The following is a 27,317-nucleotide window of genomic DNA, read 5'->3' on the forward strand; positions in this document are numbered from 1 at the left end:
CAGGACTGCTCTGGCTTGTCTGCAGGACACCAGTTGCGGTCAAATGCCCTGGGACAGCATTGATGAAAAACAAGAAGAACAAAGATGTAAGTGGAAGGTAAAGGCCCACGCAGGTCATGCAGGTTCTGGACCCCCTTTCCTCCTCTAAAAGGAGCCGCAACACCAAATACTTGGAGGGAAGTGCCATATTTATTCCAGGTAAAGGACTCCACAAGTGACCAACAGCACATCACCCTCCATCTGACGCTTGGGCCCCTAGGACACCAGCCTTCCACATTGTATCCCACCTTTCTGGATCCCAACATCAGTGTGATCCAAGTATCCTCTGGAACATATTCAAAGAGATGCCCTCTTCTATTGATCTCAACCAAAGCACTATAAAACTTAATCAAATTCTCACTTCAGCTGTCACACATTCAGTCCCACATATCACCCATTGTCCAGTTATGAATCCTTATGGTGAGTGCCTGGAGGCCTGTTTTGACCTCCTTGGGTGATTTCAGCACCTTGGCACTCGGGCTGGGGCTACTTATTGCTTAGAAGCCCTACCACATCATGTGGCCTGAAATATTGCCGTATGAGATGGAGCACAGCTATGGGCTCCCATACTAAATTGAAACTGCAGGGGGCTGGTGTATCCCAGTGTCCCACAGAGCACATCTTGAGGTGAGCCAGTGGACTCGCTTTTTCTGCAGAAGAGACAGCCCTGGCGGCCGTACTACTATAGGCATTCAACTGGTGGACTGGAGGATGCTGGATACTGAAGCCAGGCTGGATGGACTGCAGATGGAACATATGACCATCACAGCCAGAGGCTTCACGCTGGAGATGCCGCTTAAGGGAGCCCTCAACAAGCTGGTGATTCTCAAGAATCTCTTGAGGAGAGAATCTAGGAATTGTGGGCCTGGGCGAGGAAGTCCTGGATGCCAAACTTGGTGCATTTGATATGTGAATGCTATCCTCCATGCTTGAAGGTGAACACTTGGAGGTTTGTGTGGACACAATCAATTGCCGGGGCCACAGGACACCATCCCAACCGAGACCTAGAAACGTTCTTTTGAAACTCCTCTATCACTAGGAGAAAAAAGCAGTCTTCTAAAAGGCAGGAGCAGGACCAGTTTTGCCCATCTATGAAGATGTCACACAACCATCATCTCTGAGCTGAATTCAGGGTAATCGCCAAGAAACTTCATAATAGTGGAGTCAGATAACGATGAACATACCCATTTAGTCTCATATTTGTACTGGGCGACAAGCACCACACGTTAATGGAGGTCTTGCATGCTGACCTCCTGCTGGGCCTGCAGGTCCTAGATGGTGCAACGGATTACCTTTACAGAACATAGACTTGACACGTTGCAGCCATCCAAGAGGCCAAACTGCAACCCAGTGGACCTCAGGATACCAAAAATGGCTCCAACCCTAGATTACCCAGATGAAGGGGCATACTTGAGCTGCTGGACACTAGAAGATGAATCATATTCTCCTGATCAGTGCTCCATCTAGCCCCAGGCTCCCATTCTTGGCATTGAGATGGTGGTCTAGGGCTTCAGGGCAGGGGCACAGTGCTATTTTTCATGCCTTGGAGTGGATGAAGATTTTAAGAACACACGAAAGGGACAGCCCGTTGGTGGTTTGGATATGGTAAGGAACCCAATTAAATCTCTCTCAACACACTGGCTACCCTAGGATGGGACCGTTTCAGAGGTCATGGGCAGGGTAGAGGACTCTCCAACTCTAACACTTTCCACTCCTGAATACAAAATCAGAACCCCTAAAACAGTTTTAAAAGCCTTTGAGACACAGTGTAGGTTTACTCCAGGTGTGTGAACAGTGAGGACAGAAGGTGAGGACTGCATTCATGTACTGGAGCAATTCCAGACTAGCACGGTGGAGGCCATGAATGAAACTGGTTAGTTCAAGGTATGTGTGGTGGAAAACATCACAAAAATGGATGCAAAATAGGGATTTAAAAAACTTGAAGCAGGAAGCCAGTTGGTGAATATTTGGTCTCCTGAGCCCCTCCGTCCAGGAAGAGCTTGTGAAGATAGTTGGAGGTGTGTTTTCCCTCTTCTGTGGCCAACCAAAGACTGAAGGGTTTGATCTTCGATAGATCGAGCAATGACTACTATTTTGTGGTCACAACAAGGATGAGACTGTATGTAGCAGGATACTTAAAATCTAATGTTGTTTTGAAGGGCTGTGTTTGATTGCATTTCCTGTGGGCCTGGGGGGAGTGCACAGATTTGCTCTACGTGCAACTCCACGAAGTAGCAAAAGAACTCTGCTGTGCCATGCAGAGTTTCCCAGGTGAGTGTCACACTTGTTCACATTGTGTTTAACATCAGCGCAAAGCGAAGTACGTTCTCGCTTTCAAAACAGGTTGTGAACAGCACCAGGTGGTTTGCATGGGCGCGCCATCTTGTTTTTCACTCTGCTGATGCTGCTGGGCCTGTTTTTTTCATCCCTTATTGATGTTTTCAATACTCCACCCTTCTTATTAACCTACCACCATTTTTATTTATTGCACTAGTGTGTATTTTTGTGTCTGATTATTATTACGTTTTAAAAAAATTCCTTTACATGTTTTTTCTGCCTATTTGTTTTTTTGTTTATTTTTCCCTTTCGACTTCTTTGCTTCTTCCTTCTCCCCCTGTTTCTTTTCTTCGTCACCCCACCCAGAACCACCAAGGGGTGCAGCCTCTGCCGTCTTTAGTGAGGAGGAGGTGGCAGCACTGTTTTTTTACGTGCCACACCACTTCCCCTCCATGCTGGCGGCAGGCCAGGAAGTGGGTACCCCCTGCTAAAGCATAGACTGCGTTGGGCTAGGGTGCGCCAGTGTGTCCAGCGCACGATCCAGGCCCAGTGCACCACCCAGCAGCTGATACGCCACTCTGCAGATATCATAGACCACGGGCAGGGCCTGCTCGACCTGCTATTCGTCGATATTCTGTGGCTCGGTGAGTATTAATTATATTACTTTTTGTGTTTGTGTTCTACGATGCAAACTTTTTTTTTGAATAGCACGATACTAACACTCAGAGGTAAATTACATTTAGTTTACATTAAGAATATTATTATGTGACCCAGTTTGAGCTAGGCAGGTGCTCCGAGCTGGCTAATCGTCCTCATCTGCGCTCAGTTTGGCTGACTATTTAAGAAGCGGTTGCAATGCATACTCCTTTGTCCTCCAGTCACCTTAGTGAATTAGTGATATCAGTGAGTTAGCGTTCTCCGTGACTTTCTTAATGTAGCTCGTACAGTTCCAAGCAATGTCACAGTGAAATGTAGTACTAGTATTCATCTATGTATTACTAAAAATGGAGACTGAGTTGGTCTATCAAGGGGGTTGAGAAATGAGAATAGAATTCAAAGCTCATTTATTGAAATGCATTAGTTACAAATGTAGTTTTTTAAAATGAAATTTGAATTAGGGATTTTAGGAGTATAGCCAGCTGCGTCAATGCTACGAGCTCTGCTCATCCGAGTAAGTTCTATTACCTAATATTAATATGTCGGAGGGAAGGGTGAAAATATGGCTTAGGAGGCTCTGGTCTTTGATTAATTTTGGCATTTTATTATAATTCACAATACAGGGACAACACAATTTCAAATATACTCTTTCTTATTTCTTTGTTAGTCTGTTTAGTAGTCCATTGTTTGTTGACTCCTGCTAACACTCTTGTTTGGTCTTTTTCTTTCTGCAGATATTCAGGTCAAGGCCCACCTGCACCACGGGAAAAGGAGAGACTACGTGGCAAATAATATATATATATATATATATGTATATATATATATATATATATATGTTCGATGGCATGTGTAGCTGCAGATAAGTACCTGCGCCAAGAGTTTTTACAAAATGCATGGCAGTAGTGGCTGCTCATATCAGAAGGCAGCAAATACATGTGTTCCCGCTTAGACGATTGGTTAATCAAAACCAACACGCAAGAACGTTGTTCACAACACACAAAGTATGTCATAGAAACCCTCCACAAACTAGGTTTCTCACTCAACTACAACAAGTCACACCTTCAGCCGTGCCAAACACAGCAATACTTAGGGGCGACAATCAACACAACAAAAGGGATTGCCACTCCAAGTCCACAAAGAGTACAGCCATTTCACAATGTAATACAAGCCATGTACCCAAAACAAAAGATACAAGTGGAAATGGTGATGAAACTACTAGGCATGATGTCCTAATGCATAGCCATTGTCCCAAGCGCAAGATTGCACATGCGGCCCTTACATCAGTGCCTAGCATCACAGTGGTCACAGGCACAGGGTCAACTTCAAGATCTAGTGTTGATAGACCGCCAAACCTACACCTCGCTTCAATGGTGGAACAATATAAATTTAAACCAAGGGCGGCCTTTTCAAGACCCAGTGCCTCAATACGTAATAACAACAGATGCCTCCATGATAGGGTGGGGAGCACACCTCAACCAACACAGCATCCAAGGACAATGGGACACTCAGCAGAGACAATTTCACATAAATCACTTAGAACTACTGGCAGTATTTCTAGCGTTGAAAGCATTTCAACCTATAATAAGCCACAAACACATTCTTGTCAAAACAGACAACATGACAACGATGTATTATCTGAACAAAAAGGGAGGAACACACTCGACACAGTTGTGTCTCCTGGCCTAGAGAATATGGCATTGGGCGATTCACAACCACATTCGCCTAACAGCGCAGTTTATTCCAGGGATTCAGAATCAGTTAGCAGACAATCTCTCGTGGGATCACCAACAGATCCACGAATGGGAGATTCACCCCCAAATACTAAACACTTACTTCCAAAGATGGGGAACACCACAAATAGACCTATTTGCAACAAAAGAAAACGCAAAATGCCAAAACTTTGCATCCAGATACCCACAGGATCAGTCTCCGGGCAATGCGTTATGGATGAGTTGGTCAGGGCTATTTGCATACGCTTTTCCCCCTCTCCTACTCCTTCCATATCTGGTAAACAAACTGAGTCAAAACAAACTCAAACTTGTACTAATAGCACCAACGTGGGCAAGACAACCTTGGTACACAACACTACTAGACCTCTCAGTAGTGCCTCATGTCAAACTGCCAAACAGACCAGATCTGTTAACTCAACACAAACAACAGATCAGACACCCAAATCCAGCATCACTGAATCTAGCAATTTGGCTCCTGAAGTCTTAGAATTCAGACATCTAGACCTTACACAGGAATGTATGGAGGTCATAAAACAAGCTAGAAAACTTACCACAAGACATTGCTATGCAAATAAATGGAAACGATTTGTTTATTACTGCCATAATAATCAAATTCAACCCTTACACCCATCTGCTAAAGACATCGTAAGCTACTTACTGCACTTACAAAAGTCATCCATTAAAATACATCTCACCGTAATTTCAGCTTATCTACAAATTACGCACTCAATTTCACTATTCAGGATCCCAGTCATAAAAGCATTTATGGAGGGCCTAAAAAGAATTTTCCCACCAAGAACACCACCAGTTCCTTCGTGGAACCTCAACATTGTCTTAACACGGCTCATGGGTCCACCATTTGAACCCATGCACTCATGTGAAATACAATACTTAACATGGAAAGTAGCATTTCTAATTGCCATCACATCTCTAAGAAGAGTAAGTGAAATATAAGCATTTACCACACAGGAACCCTTTATTCAGATACACAAGCATAAAGTAGTTTTACGAACAAATCCTAAGTTCTTCCCAAAAGTCATATCACCGTTCCACTTAAATCAAACAGTAGAACCAGTGTTCTTTCCAGAACCAGATTCTGTAGCTGAAAGAGCACTACATACATTAGACATCAAAAGAGCATTAATATACTACATTGATAGAACAAAACAAATTTGGAAAACAAAACAACTGTTTGTTGCTTTTCAAAAACCTCATACAGGGAATCCAATATCCAAACAAGGCATTGCCAGATGGATAGTTAAATGCATTCAAACCTGTTATCTCAAAGCAAAAAGAGAACTGCCTATAACACCAAAGGCACACTCGTCTAGAAAGAAAGGTGCTACTATGGCCTTTCTAGGAAACATTCCAATGACTGAAATATGTAAGGCAGCCACATGGTCTACGCCTCATACGTTTACCAAACATTACTGCGTGGATGTGTTAACAACACAGTAGGACAAGCAGTACTACGAACTTTATTTCAAACAACTTCAACTCCTACAGGCTGAGCCACCGCTTTTGGGGAGATAACTGCTTACTAGTCTATGCAAAACATGTGTATCTGCAGCTACACATGCCATTGAATGGAAAATGTCACTTACCCAGTGTACATCCGTTCGTGGCATGAGACGCTGCAGATTCACATGCGCCCGCCCACCTCCACGGGAGCCTGTAGCCGTTTCAAAGTTGATCTTGAACATTTGTAAATTTGTAAATATATCGCTTTAAACCACATAATGTACATACATATTTACTCCATTGCATGGGCACTATTACTATAATACACAACTCCTACCTCACCCTCTGCGGGGAAAACAATCTAAGATGGAGTCGACGCCCATGCGCAATGGAGCCGAAAGGGGAGGAGTCCCTCGATCTCGTGACTCGAAAAGACTTCTTTGAAGAAAAACAACTTGTAACACTCCGAGCCCAACACTAGATGGCGGGATGTGCAAAGCATGTGAATCTGCAGCGTCTCATGCCACGAACAGATGTACACTGGGTAAGTGACATTTTCCATATGTTTTCTACTTTCCTACCACCACCAGTACACCCTCGATAGAGACATACATGCATTAGGGGGAAGGTGTAGACTATGGGTTCTTCAGGTGGTGTCAAACCCACTTGCTGATACCTTTAATAGGAGCAATATTGCCCTGAATAGTACAGTTGAGGTTGTCACTGAGAGCTGAGATTATATGCGAGTGGACTGGACAGCTCTCTCAATAACTTTACTGTTCCCTGCACTAATGTAGAGGCAATAGAGATTGACAGCTTACCCAGGTCGTTTTGAGATGAGACGTGCTCTGTGATACAAATAAAAACCAAAAAACTAACACACAGAAAAAAAGAACAAAATAAAAACTACAATATCAATGACTGGCCCCTTCACCACTCATTGCAATTGCCACAACTCTCTGTGTGTTGTGGTGGATGTTTGCATGTTGTCCACTGGGGTCGGGCTCCTCCACTCTTCGGACCACGTCTCGGCTTTCTCCTCCTCTCGGTCACCGTCCCCGCTGTGGTTATCCTGCTCTGTTCCTGGCTGCTGGTTCTCGGTCGTTGGCATGTTTCGCATACTGCTCTCTGTGCTCTTCTTGATTTCCCCTTGTTCATACGCCGCACACGCCCACTCCTCTCCTCCAATGGACGAAGTCCGGTAGGAGTGTGCTTCCTGGGATGTCCTCCTGAAAACAGAAGTCCCTTGTTACTGTTGATGTCAGTGAAACCACTCTTCTTTTGTTCTTTACATGATTGGTGATTTCTTTTTCTGGTTTCCAGTAGCACTTGGTTGGGACTCGAGTGGCAGGATCGGAGGTCACATCAGGTATAGAGAGGGGCGATTCAGGGAATTCTTCACATATTGATATTTCCCTAACTTTTACCTTTGCCCGCTATTATACTTCTTTTAATGTTGCCTTGTTTACTTTTTTTATTGTCTCCATTTTTCCAACTCCCCTATCCAATTTTTGTTTAATTCCTGTTATCCTTGCATTATCTTTTTTTCTGTCTTTCATTGACCACGTTTATTCCACCTCTCCATTGCACTTCATGGATTCTGAGTCATCAGCAGTCATAAGCTATAGCTCTACTCATCCATTATGCAAAGTTATTGGTTGGCTTGACTATCCGGCTTTTCTAACATTGTGAACCAACAAAATGCCCAGAATTATATTTTTGATAGAAGATACTGCAGTGCAAACTGATCTGTAGCAATGTGTTGCAGTTGCATCTTTTTAATTAAAAAAATAAAGGAGAGGTGTACCTTGCATCTAAAAATTGTATGTTTTATTCCAGCCACACCACCCACCAGTGGAGTTGGCTCAAGTACTGCTGCAGGAGTTGATGGATCAGGGGTAGAAGGCGGTGGCAGGGACGGTCAGTTGTAAATCACATTGCTTGCTTATTGACAACTACTATTACTCACTAGCTACAAGGGCATTGGCGTGATCGTTAACCCCCCACATCACCCACTACAGTGGTGGTTGGGTTACTTATGGCCTTTTCTATCTGCAACTTGGCAAAAACACACATAATGTACGCTAAAAATGATGGCTTGATAGAAACAGGAAAGAACAGAGGGTTAAAATAAAAGATAGGTGAAATGAGTGAAAGGAAGGGATGTGTGGGTAAAATGATGCATAGGTGAGTATAGGGTAAATAAATGGATAGGTGAAAGCGGATGTTTGAGAGAAAGGGTGGATAGTGGATACTGAATGGATGGATAATGGATTGTGAATTTTGGTGAAAGACTGGATGAGAGAAAGCAAATCTTAAATCATTGTGGTTATGGGTGAATATACTAGGAAGAATGAAAAGATGAATTAATAATTGCTTAGATAATAATCAAGGGAAATCTTCAGTAGAGAGGCATGCTGGTAACCTACTTTGATTGCTCTGTATTTTATGGTTACCAAAGCTATGGTTCAAAGTGAGGGCTATTTTAATTTGAGTTCTAATCCCTTGACTCGCTGTATTTTTTTAAATGAGGCTGATATGTATCCCACCCATCAACATTTTTCAACCACTTCCATGCCCATGGCATTTCGCCACCCATGACCGAAGAAGTGCAGTATGGTTCAATTTGTGCCTGCAGTTTTGGCTGTGCAATGTGTGTGCCTGGTTCAGTTAATCGGGCATTTACAAATTTTTCAATGCATTGCAAACCAAACACACAACTGTTTTCCCTTCACCACTCAGTCACCTCATAGTACTTCACTCTTTTATTCTTTCATAAGTTCTTCCGTCTCTGCCTACCAAACAAATTGAAACATCCATTCTTGGCATGTGCCTCATTTTTATGGCCATCTGAAGTCTTTTCAAAATATATTTCATGGTTTCCCATAACAGATTTATTTTACGCCTGTTCCGATTTTTCCCCTCAGACTTTGTTATGTACAGTGACTGAATAAGCCAATCCTTAGGCACATGATGAATTGATGATCAGTGACACCCCTCTATTCTATACCAAAAGCTCTACCTACCTGCATAAGCCCTCTGTCTTACTCTGCAGTCGGGTAAGTCAAGCTCCTTTCCTTACTGCCCAACCAAATAATTTTTTGGAAAGAATTTGTGGTGATGGAGAGGCAAGCTTGTAAATTGGGACTAGAAAGGGCCCCATTTGATTTTGAGTTTGCGTAAAGGATACTCTGTGACAAATGTGCTAAATACAATCTATATAGGCTGTTCCTTTCTCTGTAGTGCAGTGCACCATTTTCCTCTGTCCACTTATGGTTACAGCAGACAGGATAATATACCCCTATTTTATACATGACGTGTGTGACATATCTTATTTATTCATCTGCCTCTTTGGAGTCAGGGTAGAAACTAAGTGAAAGGCATTTGGGGAATTGCATGGCCATTGGAATTAAATTTAGATGATTGTCAACTACAGATGCCCCAGTTGCAGACAGTCACAAAGTACTCGAAGCGGTGGCTAGCACGCCTCCATTAATTTGGCACCGCAACTTGTACTTCACAGTGCATAATGGCTTACTCGTCAATGAGAGGTTATTCATATTTTTTCACTAAAAGTGTCAGGTTATTCTGTCTTAATTCTTTTCTACCAGACAGTCCAGGCTTTTGGAGGCATGTGTGGGTAAGCACATAGAATTGGCCCTGTGACTCTCCTACTCATATCACATAAAATTCATGTCCATAGGGGACCAGCAATGTACTTGTTAAAATAAAAATGGAATCATTTATTTAAATTGATTTATGCCTCAAATGTTTATTTGGTGTTTAGTTTGAACTGCTGTCTTTTACTGCAGCCTCTTTTTAAATACGCTAACAAAAGTATATATCATTTACTTAGACCATAACTGTATTGCCCGTTGCAACTATATTGACTACAAGGGGATGATTACCATTACCTATTTTGCCTACAAAAACCTAGATACATACAGACATCTTCTTCAGTAGGATAGGAAACAAGAGTCTTCTTACTGCAGGGTTCTTCCCAAGGTGACATTTTGTAGTAGTACCAGGTAGCATTCCTACAGGAAAGACAAAAGGTGCCACTCCCACCTACGGCAACTCCAACTGCAGGATTAATCAAAGGGTTAACCATCGCTCTCAACTAGATTGAAAGAAATCCGAGAGTTAGTGGGTCATATTATTATATCATAACTTTAGGAAGACTGAGACCAGACTACCAACCACAATAACTGTATTTAACACACAGCAAAGAAGACATTATATGATAATAAAACGTAAAATAGCAATGTAAACGTCTTCTGAGCAATGGTTGGGAGCTGGTATTTAAAAACTAAACTTAGGAAATGAAATAATGGAGTCAGGGAAAGTGGGCTCAGAGTCAAGATTGGTTTACGCAACACAGAACACAAGGCATAAATGATGATGGTGATGGAACTGGTGTCGAATATTGCTCAGTGAGTTAGTGTCGTTTTAACCACATCCACCCCAGCTAGTGTGAGATCCATTTATGGTATACAATTAAGTCACACCTCAATAAATCAGTCACACAGCCAGGGAAAAGAGGGTTAGTGGCTTGTTGAATGGATGAGAAAAGGTATTTGGTGAAACGTGTGACAAAGACAAACACTACACAAAAGAAACCATGACAGTATTCATTGGGGTGCTGAGCAGCACACCATCAGCAATCTGTTGTGGAAGGAAACAATGAAGGGATAAGTATGGCACAGTTCAGTTAAATGCATTGCAAACATTCCTTCTGCCCCAGAGAGACCCAAGATAGTATATCTCTCAAATGTAAAGTCTTCTATGTTTGAAAAAAAAACAAATTATGGATGACTGAAGTTAACCCACCCTGTTCTAAAAAAATAACGATTGTTAAAAGAAAAATGATACTGTATTGCCAAATTGGGTGGTGCATCTCCATTCTTCTTGGACTGTCAGTCACTCTTGGGTGCCTGTCTGAACCTGTCTGGCAGGTAAGCTGGAGTCTTGAGCTTGGCCTTTCATCAAATTTTGTTCATGCAGGAGAGGACTAGGAGAAGGCCTGCGTAATGAAAAAATAGAAACTGTATTATAGAGTAAAGGAGAAGGGCAAAAGGAAGCAACATAAGCTTCATGAGGAGTCAGAAGTGTATCAAGAAGGCTCGGAGGCAGCGCAAGAACATAGGATGAGTTTGATGCTTGATCTAGCAATGCAGCCAACACATACTCCGCAGCATTTCCCAAACCAGCACACCTCTCTCCAGTCCACAGAGCTGAGTGAGTACTAGGCCTTAGAGGCTTCCCCATCATCATGCTTTCTCGTTGAAGTTGATAACTTTCTCCTTCTATGTTGAGGTGGTCCTGCCCTGAGTCCTTCTACCCTCCTCCTCCTGATTCTAACTTTGAGTAACTCCGTCCCATACTGACCGAGGTAGAGAGCTGTGTAGTGAGCTATAGTTGAAAAATAAATAGAGAAACAGATCTGGAGTATTTATGTAGATTTTTATTTGGTAACTAAAATGACTGACCTGGTCTAAGGAAACAGAAAAAAGGAGAGGATCCTACATATAAATTTCACTACATTTGAAAAACCAATCACTTTCAGGAAAAAATGATCAGCCCTCAAACATTGAACTCATCAGAATCAAGTTGCCAAATTTGTTGAACTCCCTCCCTCACTGTCATCTACCACATACATCATCAATCATCACTCATGATCACTCAATATATCACATTCCCTACTCATTGGTGCACTAGTTAGTAGTTAGTTTAAGGTACCTCTTCCAATCCAAGCATGGTGGTTGAACAAAATATTATCTCCTCTATTGGTAGCAAGTAGCAACACCTTGGAATTTGGTGCTGTCACTGGCAGTCTTATAATCAATGATCTTCTGGAGCAACCCTTCTCAGTGATTTGGAAAGGCAAAGGCATGTGAGGGAAGCAGGCATTATCTCCCATGTCTTGAAGGGACTATGGAGGCTTCTTCACTGCACACGGGTCCAATTCCAATCCAGCCATAGAATATGGACTAACAAATTGTGGGGCAGCATAAATCTGACACAAACTAGCTTTTTTGGCAATGAAACAAGAAAGAAAGAAGTTCTACAAGAAATAATTTAAAAAGTTCTATATTGGCAATGGCATACTCAGTCTGGGAAGTAGAGTTCATCCTCAAACTCAGGTGGTTTACCCAGAAGTTGGTCAGCAAACACACTTGATTCTGACCAATCGTCCTCTTTCTCCTTGTGTGGTGTTTCTGGAACTGTGTAATGAAGTGGTATAAAATGCTGGTTTGTTTTGATCACGTTTAATCTCTCCTCATTTTGAGGTGAGAGATTGGTCACCTCACTGTTAAAACTGCACCAGCTGTACTGAACACATGTTCAGCAAACACACTGGCTACAGGACAAGCAAGATACTTTTTTGCCAGCCTGCTGAGCTCTGGCCATCGGCTCATCTTACATACCAACACACCAATGTGTTTTGATCCACATACACCTCTCTTGGGTCATGCACATACTGCTGGAATATCCTCTGAAGTGTGATTGGTGCTGCCACTTGCTTTACCTCTGTTTCCTTTGCTTCTGCATTGGACTTAAGACCTCCCACTTGAAACCAAGCCAATGCAGAAGTTGGGTCTAATTCTTCTGATGCTGTTGTTGCTGGTGTGCTTGTTGCCAGTTTTGGCTGCTGTGAGACATGACTGCCTTCTTTCTAAGTTGAAGGTGGCACCCCAGAACTGCGGAGTGGGACTCTAAGTTCCAGTCATTCTTCTTCCAGTTCTCCCACATGCTCAACAATCCACCTCTTGTATTTTGAAACATCTCCTTCAGAAAAAGTAATGAAAGTGTGAAGAGTTTTAGTGTAGTGTGGATCAAGTAGGGTGGGACAGATGTACTCTTTGGATGAGATAATGTCATTTTGCAGCCTTACGCTACAAGCCAAACAAAGGATTGAGGTCTCAAATAAGGCATGCGCTTCTGAGTTTTCATTCACACCTCCGAGTGCGAACCGTTAAGCAGTGGCAGCTCCTCTGTTAGGGTGGAGGAGCATTACCCCCCCCCAGCAGCAGCTGCCAAACTTCTACAATAAGCTCAGCACTCCCCCTCGTTGTGCATGTGTGTTTGGCAGGCCATCTCAGGCCAGTCAGACTTACATGCGCACTTAGCTCTGTCCAACCCGGCATCGCAGTGCTGGGTTGGAGAGAGCAGGGACACTCTCTTAGTCTGCCTGAGAGCGCCCTGGCTGGGCGCTCCAACCAACCCGAATGCTGCTGTCATGCTGCCAGCAGCATGTCCGCAGTGTTCAGATTGGTCGCAGGGCAGGCTGGGAGCCTGCGGTGAAGAAAAGAGGAACAGCGCCGTGGAGGTGGCGGATTCAGGTAGAGTTTTTTTTTTATGATTAATTTTGCCCCACCACGCGCCCAAGCCACCGCTGCCGGTAAAAAACCTGTTTTAGCTGCTCCTGTAGCAGATGCAGCCGCAGGATAGCTTGACTAATCATACTGTCCTCTTACACACAAGGAGAGAGGAAGGAGGTTTAAACCCCATACTACCTCCCAAAGTCGTGACTGTGAACACAAAGTATGGAGGGGACAAGATACAGGACCAGTTTGTGGTTGTGACCTCTTTTACTGTGATCCTGTTAGTCTCTTAAGGGATCGTTTGTGAAGACCTTTAATTTAGAACCTATGCTGGGGGTTTCTCTTTATAGAATAGGTGGTCTCACACACATATTAGTGTCATGCTTCATCATTTGGCTACCCCCATCCAGGTAGGACAATGCCACCTGGGCGGACTCAACCTTGAGGTTAAATAAGCACAGAGGGAGTATTTAGATATAGTTTTTCTGGATAATACAGGGACCCAGTTATTTAAATAAAATCACCTAACAGATATTCAGTGTAAATCATACCTTTAATAGTGGTGTCTGCTGGTAAAAGTAAAAACAGGAGATGGATTTTTTTTTAGTGTAATGACTCATTCCGCCTCTATAATCATTAAGGGCAACATGTTTCTGCCCACACGCTAAGCCATAACTGGTCAGGGGCATTCTTCAGGGACTGAGATCCCTATTAATTGTTGTGTGAAGAGGAGCCTGTCCCATCTTACTAGTGAGCGTTTCATATACAACATACTCAAGGCCTACCTGAGTATAATTCAAATTTGGAGGTACCCTAAACTTAAAGGGCAGTCTGCCCCTTGTCTTGGTTGGGGTTGATGCCCCTTGTAGTCACACATTCGTCAAAGGGAGCCTCAATCTGAAACACCTACTCTGGCCTCAACCCAACCGCTTTTCTTTGGAGGAAAAGAGGTCACCTCCACAAGCTGGTGCTGTCTCTTGTCCCCTCCATACTTTGTGTGTTCATGATCATACTGTCCTCCTTGCTAACTTCCCAGTTGAAAACCTCATAAGGGATCAACATCTGTGTCAGGCATTTGATTATGCCCCATTTGTCTGCATCCATGGCCATAGCTTTCCCAGTTGCATCCCCTCTTTGAATGACACAACTGTTGATCTGTCTGTACTGCGCAAACAAATGTTGCTACATATAATAGGTAGAGTTCCAACGTGTTGTATCAGTGCCTTAACTGGTACTCTTTTAGTATGATGAATAATCTGCAACTCCTTCTGGGCTTTAAAAGAATGGCTGAAATGAGTGCAGATTAATCTGCACGTGGTCAGTATGTTGCTGATTATGTCTTCTTTCTTGAGAAAGTCTTGCACAACCAGGTTGATGCAGTGTGCCAAGCACATCATCCTGAAATAGCCACCATCTGATATGGCTTTAACTATGTTACTGCCACTGTCCATGGCAACAAATCCAACTCCGAGTCACTTGGTTCGCAGCCATTCGAACACCTTGCCATTAAATGCATCCAAGATGTTTGCAGCTGTATGTGATTTATCCATGGTGAACATGGTTACTGTTGCATGTTGGTGAACACTTTTAAAAATGTTCTCAGGCCAAGACCTGTACATAGTGTTTGCTTTACCCCCGCAAAAGAGATCCAGTGTGCAGTGATGCACAAGTAATCAGTAGCCTGGCAACAGGTCCACATGTTTGTCATCAGGTGGATAGTGTGGACAACACTTTGCTGCAAAGCTTGCTCAACCAATTGCAGCACATTGTGATGCAGAGCTGGAACAGCAACTCAAGCAAAATAGGTCCAACTTAGAACCTTCCATTTTGGGCAGATGGCTGCCTCAAACTCTAAGAATCCTACTCCTTCAATGCAAGAAAAAGGGAGGAGGTCCAGAGCTACATTTTTTGCCAGCTTCCCATTGCATAAACATGACATTGGGTGGTTGCGGTCATAGGGCCCCTCCTTCCTAAACATGCCTGTTATAATAGCCTGGATTTTCTTCTTTTGTGGGTCCACTGATGCAGGTGAATTTCAAGTAGTAGGTGGTGAAAGACTCAGTGTACTTCACAGGCCAGTCACAGTATTCTGTGGTGTCTCCATCTGACTGAGTCTTCCTGGGCCATTGTGAGGTTGTTGAAGCAGGTGATTACGGCACTCTGCTGGGCCAGGGCTGCTTTGTATGAGGATGTCACCCTCTTCTTCCTCCTCACCTTCCACCATGATTTAGCCCGTTGTAGCTGATGTTTCCCAGCTCTCCTCACCTTCACCACCTAGACCACATTCAGCAATTATTTTAAGGTGTTGCTCCCACCAGATTGTGTTATGTCATGTTTTTACATATGTGTCGTCTGGCCTCCAGTACCATAATGTGAACCAGGCTTACTGAGATAAACATTTGTGTGGCAATGGAGCATATTGCAATATTCTCCTGTTTGCTAAGCATAAAAAGGGCCACACTGAGGAGGAGTATTTTCTTAGCAGGCCACTGCCAATAGCTGAAGAAGGACTAGAGGTAGGTGGGTGTGTTGATTGCTTCTCTGCAGTGCATTCTTCTACTGATGTACAGGTTGGTGCAGGTCTCTGCTGGGGCCTTACAAATTTGGGAGCTGGTGGTGCTGTCTGTGCCACATCCCTCGGAGCAGATTGGATAAAGTTGGTCTCCTCTTTGCCAGCTTGCACAATGACTGGCTCTTCGTCGTCATCATCCTACTCGTATTCATTCCCTTCACTGATTCTAATGCTTTCTGAATTTTCTTTGTTCCCTTGGCTCTCATGGCGTCTCCCGGACTTTGCCCGGGTCCACTCCTTGTCCCTATCATTGTCATCAGAAGTGGTGCTTGGAGAAGATGGTAGACTAGTAAGTACTCTTCCTTTTTCTTGCTGGAGATTGGGAGCCATTGATTCTAAAAGAGGAGGTTCCTGCTCGGCAGGAAGCTCGAACTCCTGCTCTTCTCCAACTTCAGGAAGATCTTGTATTTCTGGCTGTGGCTGCTGTCCACTTTGCTGTGTTTCCTGAAATGATTGGGTACTTCTTTGCGAAAGGGATAAATCCAGCTCAACATCACTGCTCATCAGTGTAGCCATGTTTGCAGTGGCTGCCTCACTGACGGATATGGTCTTGAGCTTAGGTTGGGGGTGGTCCTGCTGTTGATGCAGGAGTGCTTATCCCAGGTTCCTCCCGGTAGGTCTCCTGAAAAAGGTTGCGGTACGCACTCTATGGGTGGAAAGCTGCTTCTTCTCACTCACCACTTTCTTGGGAGTAACTTTCTTTGGTGCCATTTTAAAGCTCTCAGTTGGCAGTGGCACTAAGCTACACAAGCAGAAGAGATTGGGTGACTTAACTGTACAAGCCTTCTCTTTGGCAGTACTGCGATTGAAGTGACAATGTATGAAAATAAAAATAAAAATTGAAAAAATTATTAAAACATTGAAATAAAAATAAAATATTAAAATACATACTCAAATGAAACAAATGATCCATAATTGCTGATGTTTGTATGCAAGCCTGGGGCAAAGGGACACTGTCTGACTTCACAAAATGACCGTCAGCCACATGGCCCAACAACAAGGAGCAGGGAGGCATGGCAAACAAAGAACACATGCATGCCTTTGGCAATGGGACGCTGGCTGTACAAAATGGCCAAAGCCACATGGCCAAAAAACAACACGTAGTAGGGAGGCATGGCAAACAAAGAACAAATGCAAGCCTATGGCAAAGGGACACTGGCTGGCTGCACAAGATGTCCCCCAGCTAGATTGTTAAACAACAAGAACACAGAGAAGGGAGGGTTGGAAAACAAAAGTACACATGCAAGCCTATGGCAAAGGGACACTGGCTGGCTGCACAAAATGGCCCCTGTCCACATGGCATGGAAAAGAAAGCCAAATGGATGATGACAGACACACAGAGGCACACACTGGCCTTAACAGGATGCATTTTGGTAATCACACTGAAGAAAACATTAACATTAATTCAGCAATGCAAATATGAAAATTAACTGAGCTATAAAAATTTCACAACACACATCCTCCTATCACATCAAATATTACCACATAACATATACACTTATTGCAAAACAAATCATGAAATGCAAAAAATACCCACATTTTTTATTTAATTCAATGCCCTAAGTGAAGTTTTAAAAACCTATAACACTGAAACATTTATTTCACACACTGATTACTACTAGTAGTGGGCCTACTGGCTAGATGGCCCTTCGGAAATTTAGGCCACATAGTAAAATTATATTGCAAATGTTACAAACATGTAGAAAAGGTACTGAGTTGTGCAACAATTTTCCTTTAGAAAAGGTAAAACATCATGGAAATGCAAAATAAACAAGAATTAGGCCTTTACTCAAATTCCAGGCCACCCACCACTATAAATTTTAAAAATCAAATTAATGTAAAAAGAAATACTGCTGCACCCTCACGGAAACAAACAACACCCTTATACAATCGTTTTTGAACTTGTGTGATTTCACAAAACCAAAGTCCTTAACTCCAAAGCTATATCCAAGAGACAAAGAGTAGTGATCCTAACACCTCAAAATCCAAGTGAAAAGTGACCAGGAACTGGACAAAGCACTTGAAGGAGTCTACTGGGACCGTACCGGAAGTTGAAGACTCTGGGGCACTTCCTTCCTGTTTGAAAAGAAAAAGCTTCTCATACTAAAAACAACTTGAAAGGTCCATTGGAAAAGAAAATCCACTCACAAACCTCTTTTTGACTAGATTTAGCTGCATCTTCAGTAGAAAATCTACTCGAAATGCATTTGTGTGCGTGACTGTTTTGGCCACTGTCACAGCTGGAAACAGCGCTAATGAATGGGAAGGCTCATGCACCATTGAGCACCAAAACGAAATCTCACATGTGCGAGTGAACTCCGCTCCACTTGGCGAAATTTGGGAACACCACGCTACTCCATGTAGTGCAAAGTGCCCAGAGTTCGCATACTCTGCCAGCGGAGCAGAGTCCTATTTTCTGATGTCTGCTCAGAGAGTTTAAACAGGAAGAGGGTATTCCTGAGAATAATGAAAAAACAGCTGACATCAAGGAGGTGTAAATGTTGTTTTAATATTCGTAAATTATGGATACATTTAAGCGAACATCTGTAATTTCAGTATGCTGAGTATTTCCTGTATATTTTCCATGAGATCAGATGCTCTGGTGCTTTGAAATGAAACATCAGCTTGCTAGGAGTGAACTAGTGGGTCTTTTGAGGACTGACTTATCTACAGTATTTAAAATAGGAGTGTTTCCTTTCTTTATCTCTCCATGTCTTTTTCCTCTACATTGAGTTCTCCTTGTGACCTGGGAAGTGTCTAAATGTGGTTTTCTTATGCATGCTAAGGATTCCTATGTTTAATCTTAAGAATAGCTTTGATCTTGAATGGTCTGTGAGCACGTGATAGAGTGCTGGCAGTTGACGGCACGTGATCCTTATAACCTTAGTGCCACAGTAATTCAATTAAATACATTGTAGGAAAAAACAAACTAATTTCCCCCATCTCAATATGGCTTCTGCTAGGGCACCTATTGGGGTAAAAGGGCACCTGAAATATCATTTTTAAATTCGGTGAGTTACAAATTCCTCTATAGTGTGAGCTGGGTATCTACTGTTGGGCCCCCAATGTCAGTGGTTCCATTATGCAGGCAACTTCATTCCTCCTAGGATATGCCCATGGTGGTTATCTTATCTCTTTTATGGAAGACGTACTCATGTAGACGTGTTTCCTTTAGAAACCAATGTCAAAGGATGTCTCTTTCTGTCCACGAGCCAAGGTTTACTCGCTTAGGGATAGATGTGGCTAGGGCATTTTAGTTGAGTTTAGAGTGACTCTTTCTGCAGTTTCAATTTTAAAACCCAGTAATCATTTTATTAAGGCCATAAGAAGTTGTCTGACGGATAAAACAGAAAACATTGGCTAAAGGTACATTTTTGGAGGCGTCTGGGATCATCACTGATGTGAACGTCAAAGTTAATGCGAGCTTTATGAAGGTCCTGTGGTGGCCCTTGTGGAAGATACTGCCAGTGGCCTTTAGATAACAGACTAGAACATGAAAGTAAAAGGGGGATGAAAGTATCAAGCTCAAACCTGCATAGTCTAATTTGAACATTCTAGATATTTCCATTGATCTTCGTGAGGTCACTACAGCAATAAATCACTTGAGGCCAGGAAAGGCACCCGGACCAGATGGGGTCCCTGTAGACATCTTTAAATCTATGCCAAATCTTTGGGGTCCGTTAGTCACAAATGTGCTAAGAAGTGTAGTAAAGAATAACATTCCTCATTCATGGAAGTTGGCCATAATTATCATCTCTATATTCAAAAGGGGTAATAGATAAGATCCAACTTGCTATAGGCCAATCTCCCTTATAGATTCCACGGCTAAGATATTGGGGAGTGTGACCCTATCACGGTTGGAGAACTGCGTGTCGGAGGCAAAGATTTTCTTCCCAATTCAATATGGCTTTAGGCCTGGTCTAGACACAGTAGATCAAGCATTAAATATGCATTTCATTCTTAGCAAATACGTAATTGCTAAAGAAGAATCCATTCATATGGCATTTATTGATCTCTTCAGTGCTTTTGACCTTGTAAATAGAGGGAAACTTTGGCAAATTATAGAAACCCTGGGGGTTGATTTGAACCTGTTGGAGATAATAAAGCGCTTACATACAGACCTAATGGTCTCAGTTCAGTTTGGCTTGCATGGTGAGAGAACCCCCCCCTATTCCATCAAGACGAGGAGTAAGGCAGGGTTGTATCTTAGCCCCATTCTTATTTTTGATATACATCAATGGGCTCTATTACTTTCTAATAAAATATGGGAAGGATTTTCCTAGGATGGGACAGACAGCTCCCAGTTTTATTGTTCGCAGATGATGCTGTATTAATTGCGCGTACAGCTAATGGTCTTCATGGCCTGTTGGATCTTTTTTTTTACTTTTATGCAGGACCTTGATTTAAAGGTAAACTTCTCAAAGACGTACATAATGACGTGTGGCCCCCGAAATACAAGGTCTAAACAATTCACCATGGGAGGAAATATTATTAACAAGGTGAAAGGCTTTTGTTATTTAGGCATGCATGTGAGTTACTCTATGTTATGGAACTCCCACTCAAATTCAAGACCCAGCAATTGGTTAGAAATATAGAAGCAATATTTTGCTTCGCCTGTAAATTGGGCCATAGACCATTATCTCAGATTGTTATGCTCTATAATTCTAAGTGTGTATCAGCAGCTACATATGGGGCAGGTTTTTGGGGTTACATTAAAGTAGACCTGCTTCAACGTGTTCAGAACAAATTTACCCACAGACTACTGTTGGTGCCCAAGAATGTAGCAAATATAATTTGCAATAAGGAACTGGGTTAACCGCATATAGAGGATTTGATTGCTGTCACCCCTGCTTTGCTGTGGCTTAGATGCTGGAGAAACTCTGCAGCTAGCTTGGTACAAGATTGTGTGACTGATTATTTACAATTGGCCAAATTGAATAGAATTCCTTGGCTCTCATATTTGCAAACATCTTTTCAAAATTTGGGGCTTGAACTTATGTTTTAAGACCCAGAGTCCTTGCCTATAAATACAAAGTAGGTGGTGAAACAACAGCATACTGATTATACCCTGAATCTTAGACCTCACGGTGCCCTGAAATTGAAAACCTTTGAACCTTATGTCCAGATTTCAACCGTGGTTACTATAGAACCTTATTAAACTTGGTTCTGGAGTCCGTTTATGTGCTCCTCACTAACTTTATTCAGATTACACTTAATTCACTCTAGATTGGCCTACCATAAACAATGTATTTGCCAAAAAGAGCTTCCACCCTGTCCCTGTGATGCCAGATCTAAGCAGAGCACGTCGCTTTTTCCTATTTTGTACACTTTATACTGACCCTAGATATGCTTTTATATTGACCCTTTACCGTAAATTAAATGTCATACATTAAAAGGATGCTATGACATGTTCAAAAACTGCCAGAAATTCAAATCTGTTATCCTGTATTAAATTTTATTAGGTCTGCTATTGCTATCAGGAAACAATATGAATCTGCTGATATGGTTGTACAATAGTGTAATTTGGAAATGGATATGACTTTAAAATGAATTTGTGATCTCTGATATAAGTGAACAATTGTCATTTTTATCCTGCATACTTTTAATGTTCTCAAATAGTTTTATACTGTCTTTATAATTTGGCTAAAAGTTTTGCATCACAAGGCTGCCATGACTTCGAATAAAATCGAAGGGTATTAAATGTATTATTCTGTTTTAAATTTTACTAGATTTGCTACTGCTACCAGGAACTGGTATGAATTTGCTGATGTGGTAGTGTAATTAGACTTGGATTTGGGCTATGCTGTTAAAATGTTTTGTAATTGATAGCTTGCATATCTTGTAATGTATTTTAACTTTTAATCTGTATAAAATAGTTTGTGCTTTTATGGCATTTTGCCGAATAAAGAATTTTGACTGACTGACTAGTACATGTGTGTCATGAACATCACCATGGGTAGGAATTAAAAACTCTTAGGCAAACCAGCTTTAACACTGAGTTATGCAGTTCAAAGTTCCAGCCAATCAGTTTGAATAGTTGAACATTTCACACATTGTTCATATGGTTTCATACTTTTCCTGCAGTAGTTTATGTATGTGTTCAATTTGTACACTGCAAGGTTCAGAAAGTCCTCCACCCTCAATCATACGCTTGCAATGACCAAGCATGGGAACGCTCCCCCACGTCATCCGAAAAGTAACCAAAATCTCCATACCTACAAGGGATCTTCAGAAACCTGTTCTAAAGGGCTTTACTTCATCAGTCCATGTCACTTGTACATTACCTGCCCGAGCCTCGAGGGCTGGCTTGTTACTACCTCTCTGATGACTTAATTTCCATTTTACAATCTGTCTTTTATTGGCACTTGCTGTTTTCTACTACACTATGTTGTAAAACTTTAGTCCACCATGGATCCAGGGTTTTAACTTGGTACTTCATTAACCAAAAATACGTTTTTATGCACAAAAACAAAGTGTGACCCTTATTATGAAAAACTGCAACTTTTTCCTTTTTATTTTGTTTTTTAAGGGTTTTGTGCTTTCTCAGAACTGGAGTTTGTATCTCTGGATTGGCCCAATAGAGGGAAGAGATGGTGAACTGAGATGGCCTAATGGCAGTACTTTCAACAATAGGTATGTTTTTCATTCGAGTGTTCCAAAATGGGCAAGTATAATTCAGACTTATGTCGGGAGGTAGCATTTCCGGTGTCTGATCCAAATAACTTTTTAGTTATGCAGTTGATAGAGTATTTGCATTTGTGTTGAACCTTCACTGCCTGGTGTAGCATTGCTGAGTCCATATAAGTCACTGGGATTGCCCAATTATGTGCTGTGTTTTCCAGCTGAAGTTCAGCATTCTCAGCTTTGAAGGCTCCCGAGCCAGTGTCTGTGGCATGAGCAGGTCCAATAGAATCGCTTGTTACCTTGTAGTTAGGTCATCATCTCTTTCTTGTGCCCTCTTCCTACATCCTATGCTCCTACTTATTGACATGTATCCTTATTCCTAAAACCAATGGCATTTTCATACAATTAATAGTATCCTTCATATGCACTTATTCTTCAACATGATGTTTAATGGTTCCTAATAGGGTGGAGATCTAGGGGCCAGATGTAGCAAACTGTTTGCGAATCGCAAACGGCGAAAATCGCCGTTTGCGACTCGCAAATGCGTGTTTGTTATGCAGAAATGCATTTTGCGAGTCGGAACCGACTCGCAAAAATGCATTTCCGAGTCACAAATAGGAAGGGGTGTTCCCTTCCTATTTGCGAGTCGCAGTGGTATGCAAATGGAGTCGCAGTTACCATCCACTTGAAGTGGATGGTAACCCACTCGCAAATGGGAAGAGGTCCCCATGGGACCCCTTCCCCTTTGTGACTGGACCCAAAATTATTTTTTCAGAGCAGGCAGTGGTCCAAGGGACCACTACCTGCCCTGAAAAAAACTGAAACAAAAGGTTTCGTTTTTTTTTGTTTTCTAAGTGCAGCTCGTTTTCCTTTAAGGAAAACGGGCTACACTTGGAAAAAAAAACTGCTTTATTTAAAAGCAGTCACGGACATGGAGGTCTGCTGTTCCCAGCAGGCCTCCATCCCTGTGAGTGCCCAGAGTCGCTATGGGGTCGCAAATTGCGACCCACCTCATTAATATTAATGAGGTGGGTCTTTGCGACCCCATAGCGAATCGCAGAAGGTGTCTGAGACACCTTTCTGCATAGCAAATTGCGACTTGCAATTTGCGAGTCGCACTGACTCGCAAATTGCAAGTCGCAATTTGCTACTTTGCTACATCTGGCCCCTGATCACTTATTTAATGCCCCAAATGTACAGTTGCCTCCTTCATTTAGCCTTAGTTACCCCATTACCTCCAGACATGCCAGTGCCCACTTTACTGTATCTTGGCACTACCTGTAATAGCTTGGTTTTCTTTCTGATGGATACTTTGATTTGGAGATTCTTCCCCTCTCGAATGTCCTCGGTCACCATACTGGATCTAAAAAATAAAATCCACTGATAACTCTCTAGGTAGCATCATGCTTGGTCTGTGACGCAGTTACCACCCCAGATGTGACATCATCAGATCTGTATGGCCCACTCCAGTGTCCTAAAATCACCCCCCTCTCCCCCAAAAGTCCTTTGATGCAGGTCTGGAGCTGTTCTCCGTGACATATGTTTCCAACGTTTGTTTCGTGCAATTCTTAGCAGGATGGCAACTCCAAAAAGGTCAAGGTTTAAGCCCTGTAACCTTTACCTTGGACAGATTGTCATTCTGGACCCTCATGAGGTCTGCATTTGGTGTTTGGGGCCTTAGAACGACTTCGAATTGTGCAATAAGTGTGGCCTTATGCACTCCCTGGCCATAAAGGAGCAGGAGGCAAAATTGCGCATAGCATGCTGGCATTATAAATCGTGGTTAAAGTCAAGGTCATCATCCTCCTTCAAATCCTCAAAAGCCAAGATTAAGCATGAAGTGATGCAGGCAAAACCAATCCAATCCAGATGTCGTTCTCACTCCAGAGGTAAATTCTCCCCCGGTGCCCTCCAACTTCTAGTGGACTTTTCCTCTGGTTCAGGGTTAGTCGGTTTTGCACTGACATGAGGACAGACTGGCATATCCAGAGTTCAGGGCATCAGTGTGACAGAGGTCCTTGCTCTGCTTCTGCTTTTCCATGGCACTTCTGGCCTAGAATTGGATACTGCTGGTAGGTTCTTCCCAGAGCCATGGACACCCTCCGGTCATGTATCTGGCCCCGGTTGGGACTGCTTCAGCACCCGGTGACTCCACCACAGATGCCAGCTCTGTCCCCACTTTCGGAAGCCGTGCTTCAAACTGAGGCTGTCATCAAGCACAAACGTGAAGCTAGAAGGCCCAGTACAGAAAGGACTCTCAGGCCACTCCCTTGCCCAAAGGTGGATATTTAGGTAGTCTAAAAAAATAGATGGATGAAATGCTTGAATTAATCTCAGCCACTGGGATTTACTGGGGCTGGATCCATTATTTTGCATCCTGAAAGTGAGTACTAATAGCAACCAGGGAAACCCTATTGAAGAAGAACCAGGACAAACATTTATAACAGAAAAACAGTGGTTCTAATTGAGGATAAATATGAATAAACCTTATAACATGTATATACATAACCACAATGTTCAGCATTCTCAGGTTTGAAGGCTCCCGAGCCAGTGTCTGTGGCATGAGCAGGTCCAATAGAATCGCTTGTTACCTTGTAGTTAGGTCATCATCTCTTTCTTGTGCCCTCTTCCTACATCCTATGCTCCTACTTATTGAAATGTATCCTTATTCCTAAAACCAATGGCATTTTCATACAATTAATAGAATCCTTCATATGCACTTATTCTTCAACATGATGTTTAATGGTTCCTAATAGGGTGGAGATCTGATCACTTATTTAATGCCCCAAATGTACAGTTGCCTCCTTCATTTAGCCTTAGTTACCCCATTGCCTCCAGACATGCCAGTGCCCACTTTACTGTATCTTGGCACTACCTGTAATAGCTTGGTTTTCCTTCTGATGGATACTTTGATTTGGAGATTCTTCCCCTCTCGAATATCCTCGGTCACCATACTGGATCTAAAAACAAAAAATCCACTGATAACACTCTAGGTAGCATCATGCTTGGTCTGTGACCTAGTTACCACCCCAGATATGACATCATCAGATCTGTATGGCCCACTCCAGTGTCCTAAAATCACCCCCCTCTCCCCCAAAAGTCCTTTGATGCAGGTCTGGAGCTGTTCTCCGTGACATATGTTTCCAAAGTTTGTTTCGTGCAATTCTTAGCAGGATGGCAACTCCAAAAAAGTCAAGGTTTAAGCCCTGTAAACTTTACCTTGGACAGATTGTCATTCTGGACCCTCATGAGGTCTGCATTTGGTGTTTGTGGCCTTAGAACGACTTCGAATTGTGCAAGAAGTGTGGCCTTATGCACTCCCTGGCCACAAAGGAGCAGGAGGCATAATTGCGCATAGCATGCTGGCATTATAAATCGAGGTTAAAGTCAAGGTCATCATCCCCCTTCAAATCCTCAAAAGCCAAGATTAAGCATGAAGTGATGCAGGCAAAACCAATCCAATCCAGATGTCGTTATCACTCCAGAGGTAAATTCTCCCCCGGTGCCCTCCAACTTCTAGTGGACTTTTCCTCTGGTTCACCCGGTGACTCCACCAAAGATGCCAGCTCTGTCCCCACTTTCGGAAGCCGTGCTTCAAACTGAGGCTGTCATCAAGCACAAACGTGAAGCTAGAAGGCCCAGTACAGAAAGGACTCTTAGGCCACTCCCTTGCCCAAAGGTGGATATTTAGGTAGACTAAAAAAATAGATGGATGAAATGCTTGAATTAATCTCAGCCACTGGGATTTACTGGGGCTGGATCCATTATTTTGCATCCTGAAAGTGAGTACTAATAGCAACAAGGGAAACCCTATTGAAGAAGAACCAGGACAAACATTTAAAAACAGAAAAACAGTGGTTCTAATTAAGGATAAATATGGATAAACCTTATAACATGTATATACATAACCACAATGTCACAACATGAAAAACAAACAAACATAATAGGAACTGTTCAAGGATGTTGCCAAGAAGGAAAGGAGTCAAGCAATCATTGTGTGAAAAGTTTCACTGTAGTCACATAAAGGCATAAATTGTAATGTGCTCGGTGTCCCACGTGAACAAAGGAACAAAAGGGGAAAAATCACCAAAATACAGACATGTTAAGATAATTGCACAAAAGTTTCCACAAAGGCAAAACAACAACATTAAAACAATTATTACTAAAGAAGTTGGGCCTTGTATAAATCAAAGGGACCGAATGTCTGGTTTGTCTACGATGTTTCAACCCCCTATAGGATGTGGGGTCTCATCAGGACAAAGAAATTGTAGGGAGTCCTTGGCATTGATTTTGCACCAGTCTAAACTTGATTGCACAATAGATAAATTGATAGAGTTCAATATGGAATTCCTCATAATACGTTGGCATGTGTGAATTGATTGATACTTCACACTACCTGAGAAAGCCAGTGAATAAGGGACTGTTCTCCAAGAGTGTTTGAGTGCAGGTGTGTGCATGCATGTGTCTGTGAAAGAGATATTGCGCCGCACATTCTGTCAATACATGCCGGCAAGTTCCATGGGAAACGTAGAATGGGTGCTATGTTGTGTTATCCATAAACGTCAGCGTAAGGCAATGTGCATGGGAAATGTAGCATGGGTGCTATATTGAGGTTCCGTAAACGTCCGGGTA

At 42.6% G+C, this 27,317-nt stretch overlaps 1 protein-coding gene across 3 annotated transcripts in view; it reads left to right on the forward strand.

Moving 5' to 3' along the window:
* LOC138303623 (early activation antigen CD69-like) overlaps window positions 1-27,317 on the forward strand; it is a 134,475-nt gene that overhangs the window by 46,277 nt on the left and 60,881 nt on the right. For all 3 annotated transcript variants that reach the window (XR_011205431.1, XM_069242917.1, XM_069242916.1), the window contains one exon: window positions 22,591-22,694. Coding sequence is in view for 2 of the 3 variants with exons in the window: in XM_069242917.1 (XP_069099018.1) it covers window positions 22,591-22,694 (104 nt within the window). In the remaining variant the exon portion in view is untranslated. The remainder of the gene's footprint in view (window positions 1-22,590; window positions 22,695-27,317) is intronic.

This window comes from Pleurodeles waltl, chromosome 7 (genome assembly GCF_031143425.1).
Source record: "Pleurodeles waltl isolate 20211129_DDA chromosome 7, aPleWal1.hap1.20221129, whole genome shotgun sequence".
NCBI lineage: Eukaryota > Metazoa > Chordata > Amphibia > Caudata > Salamandridae > Pleurodeles > Pleurodeles waltl.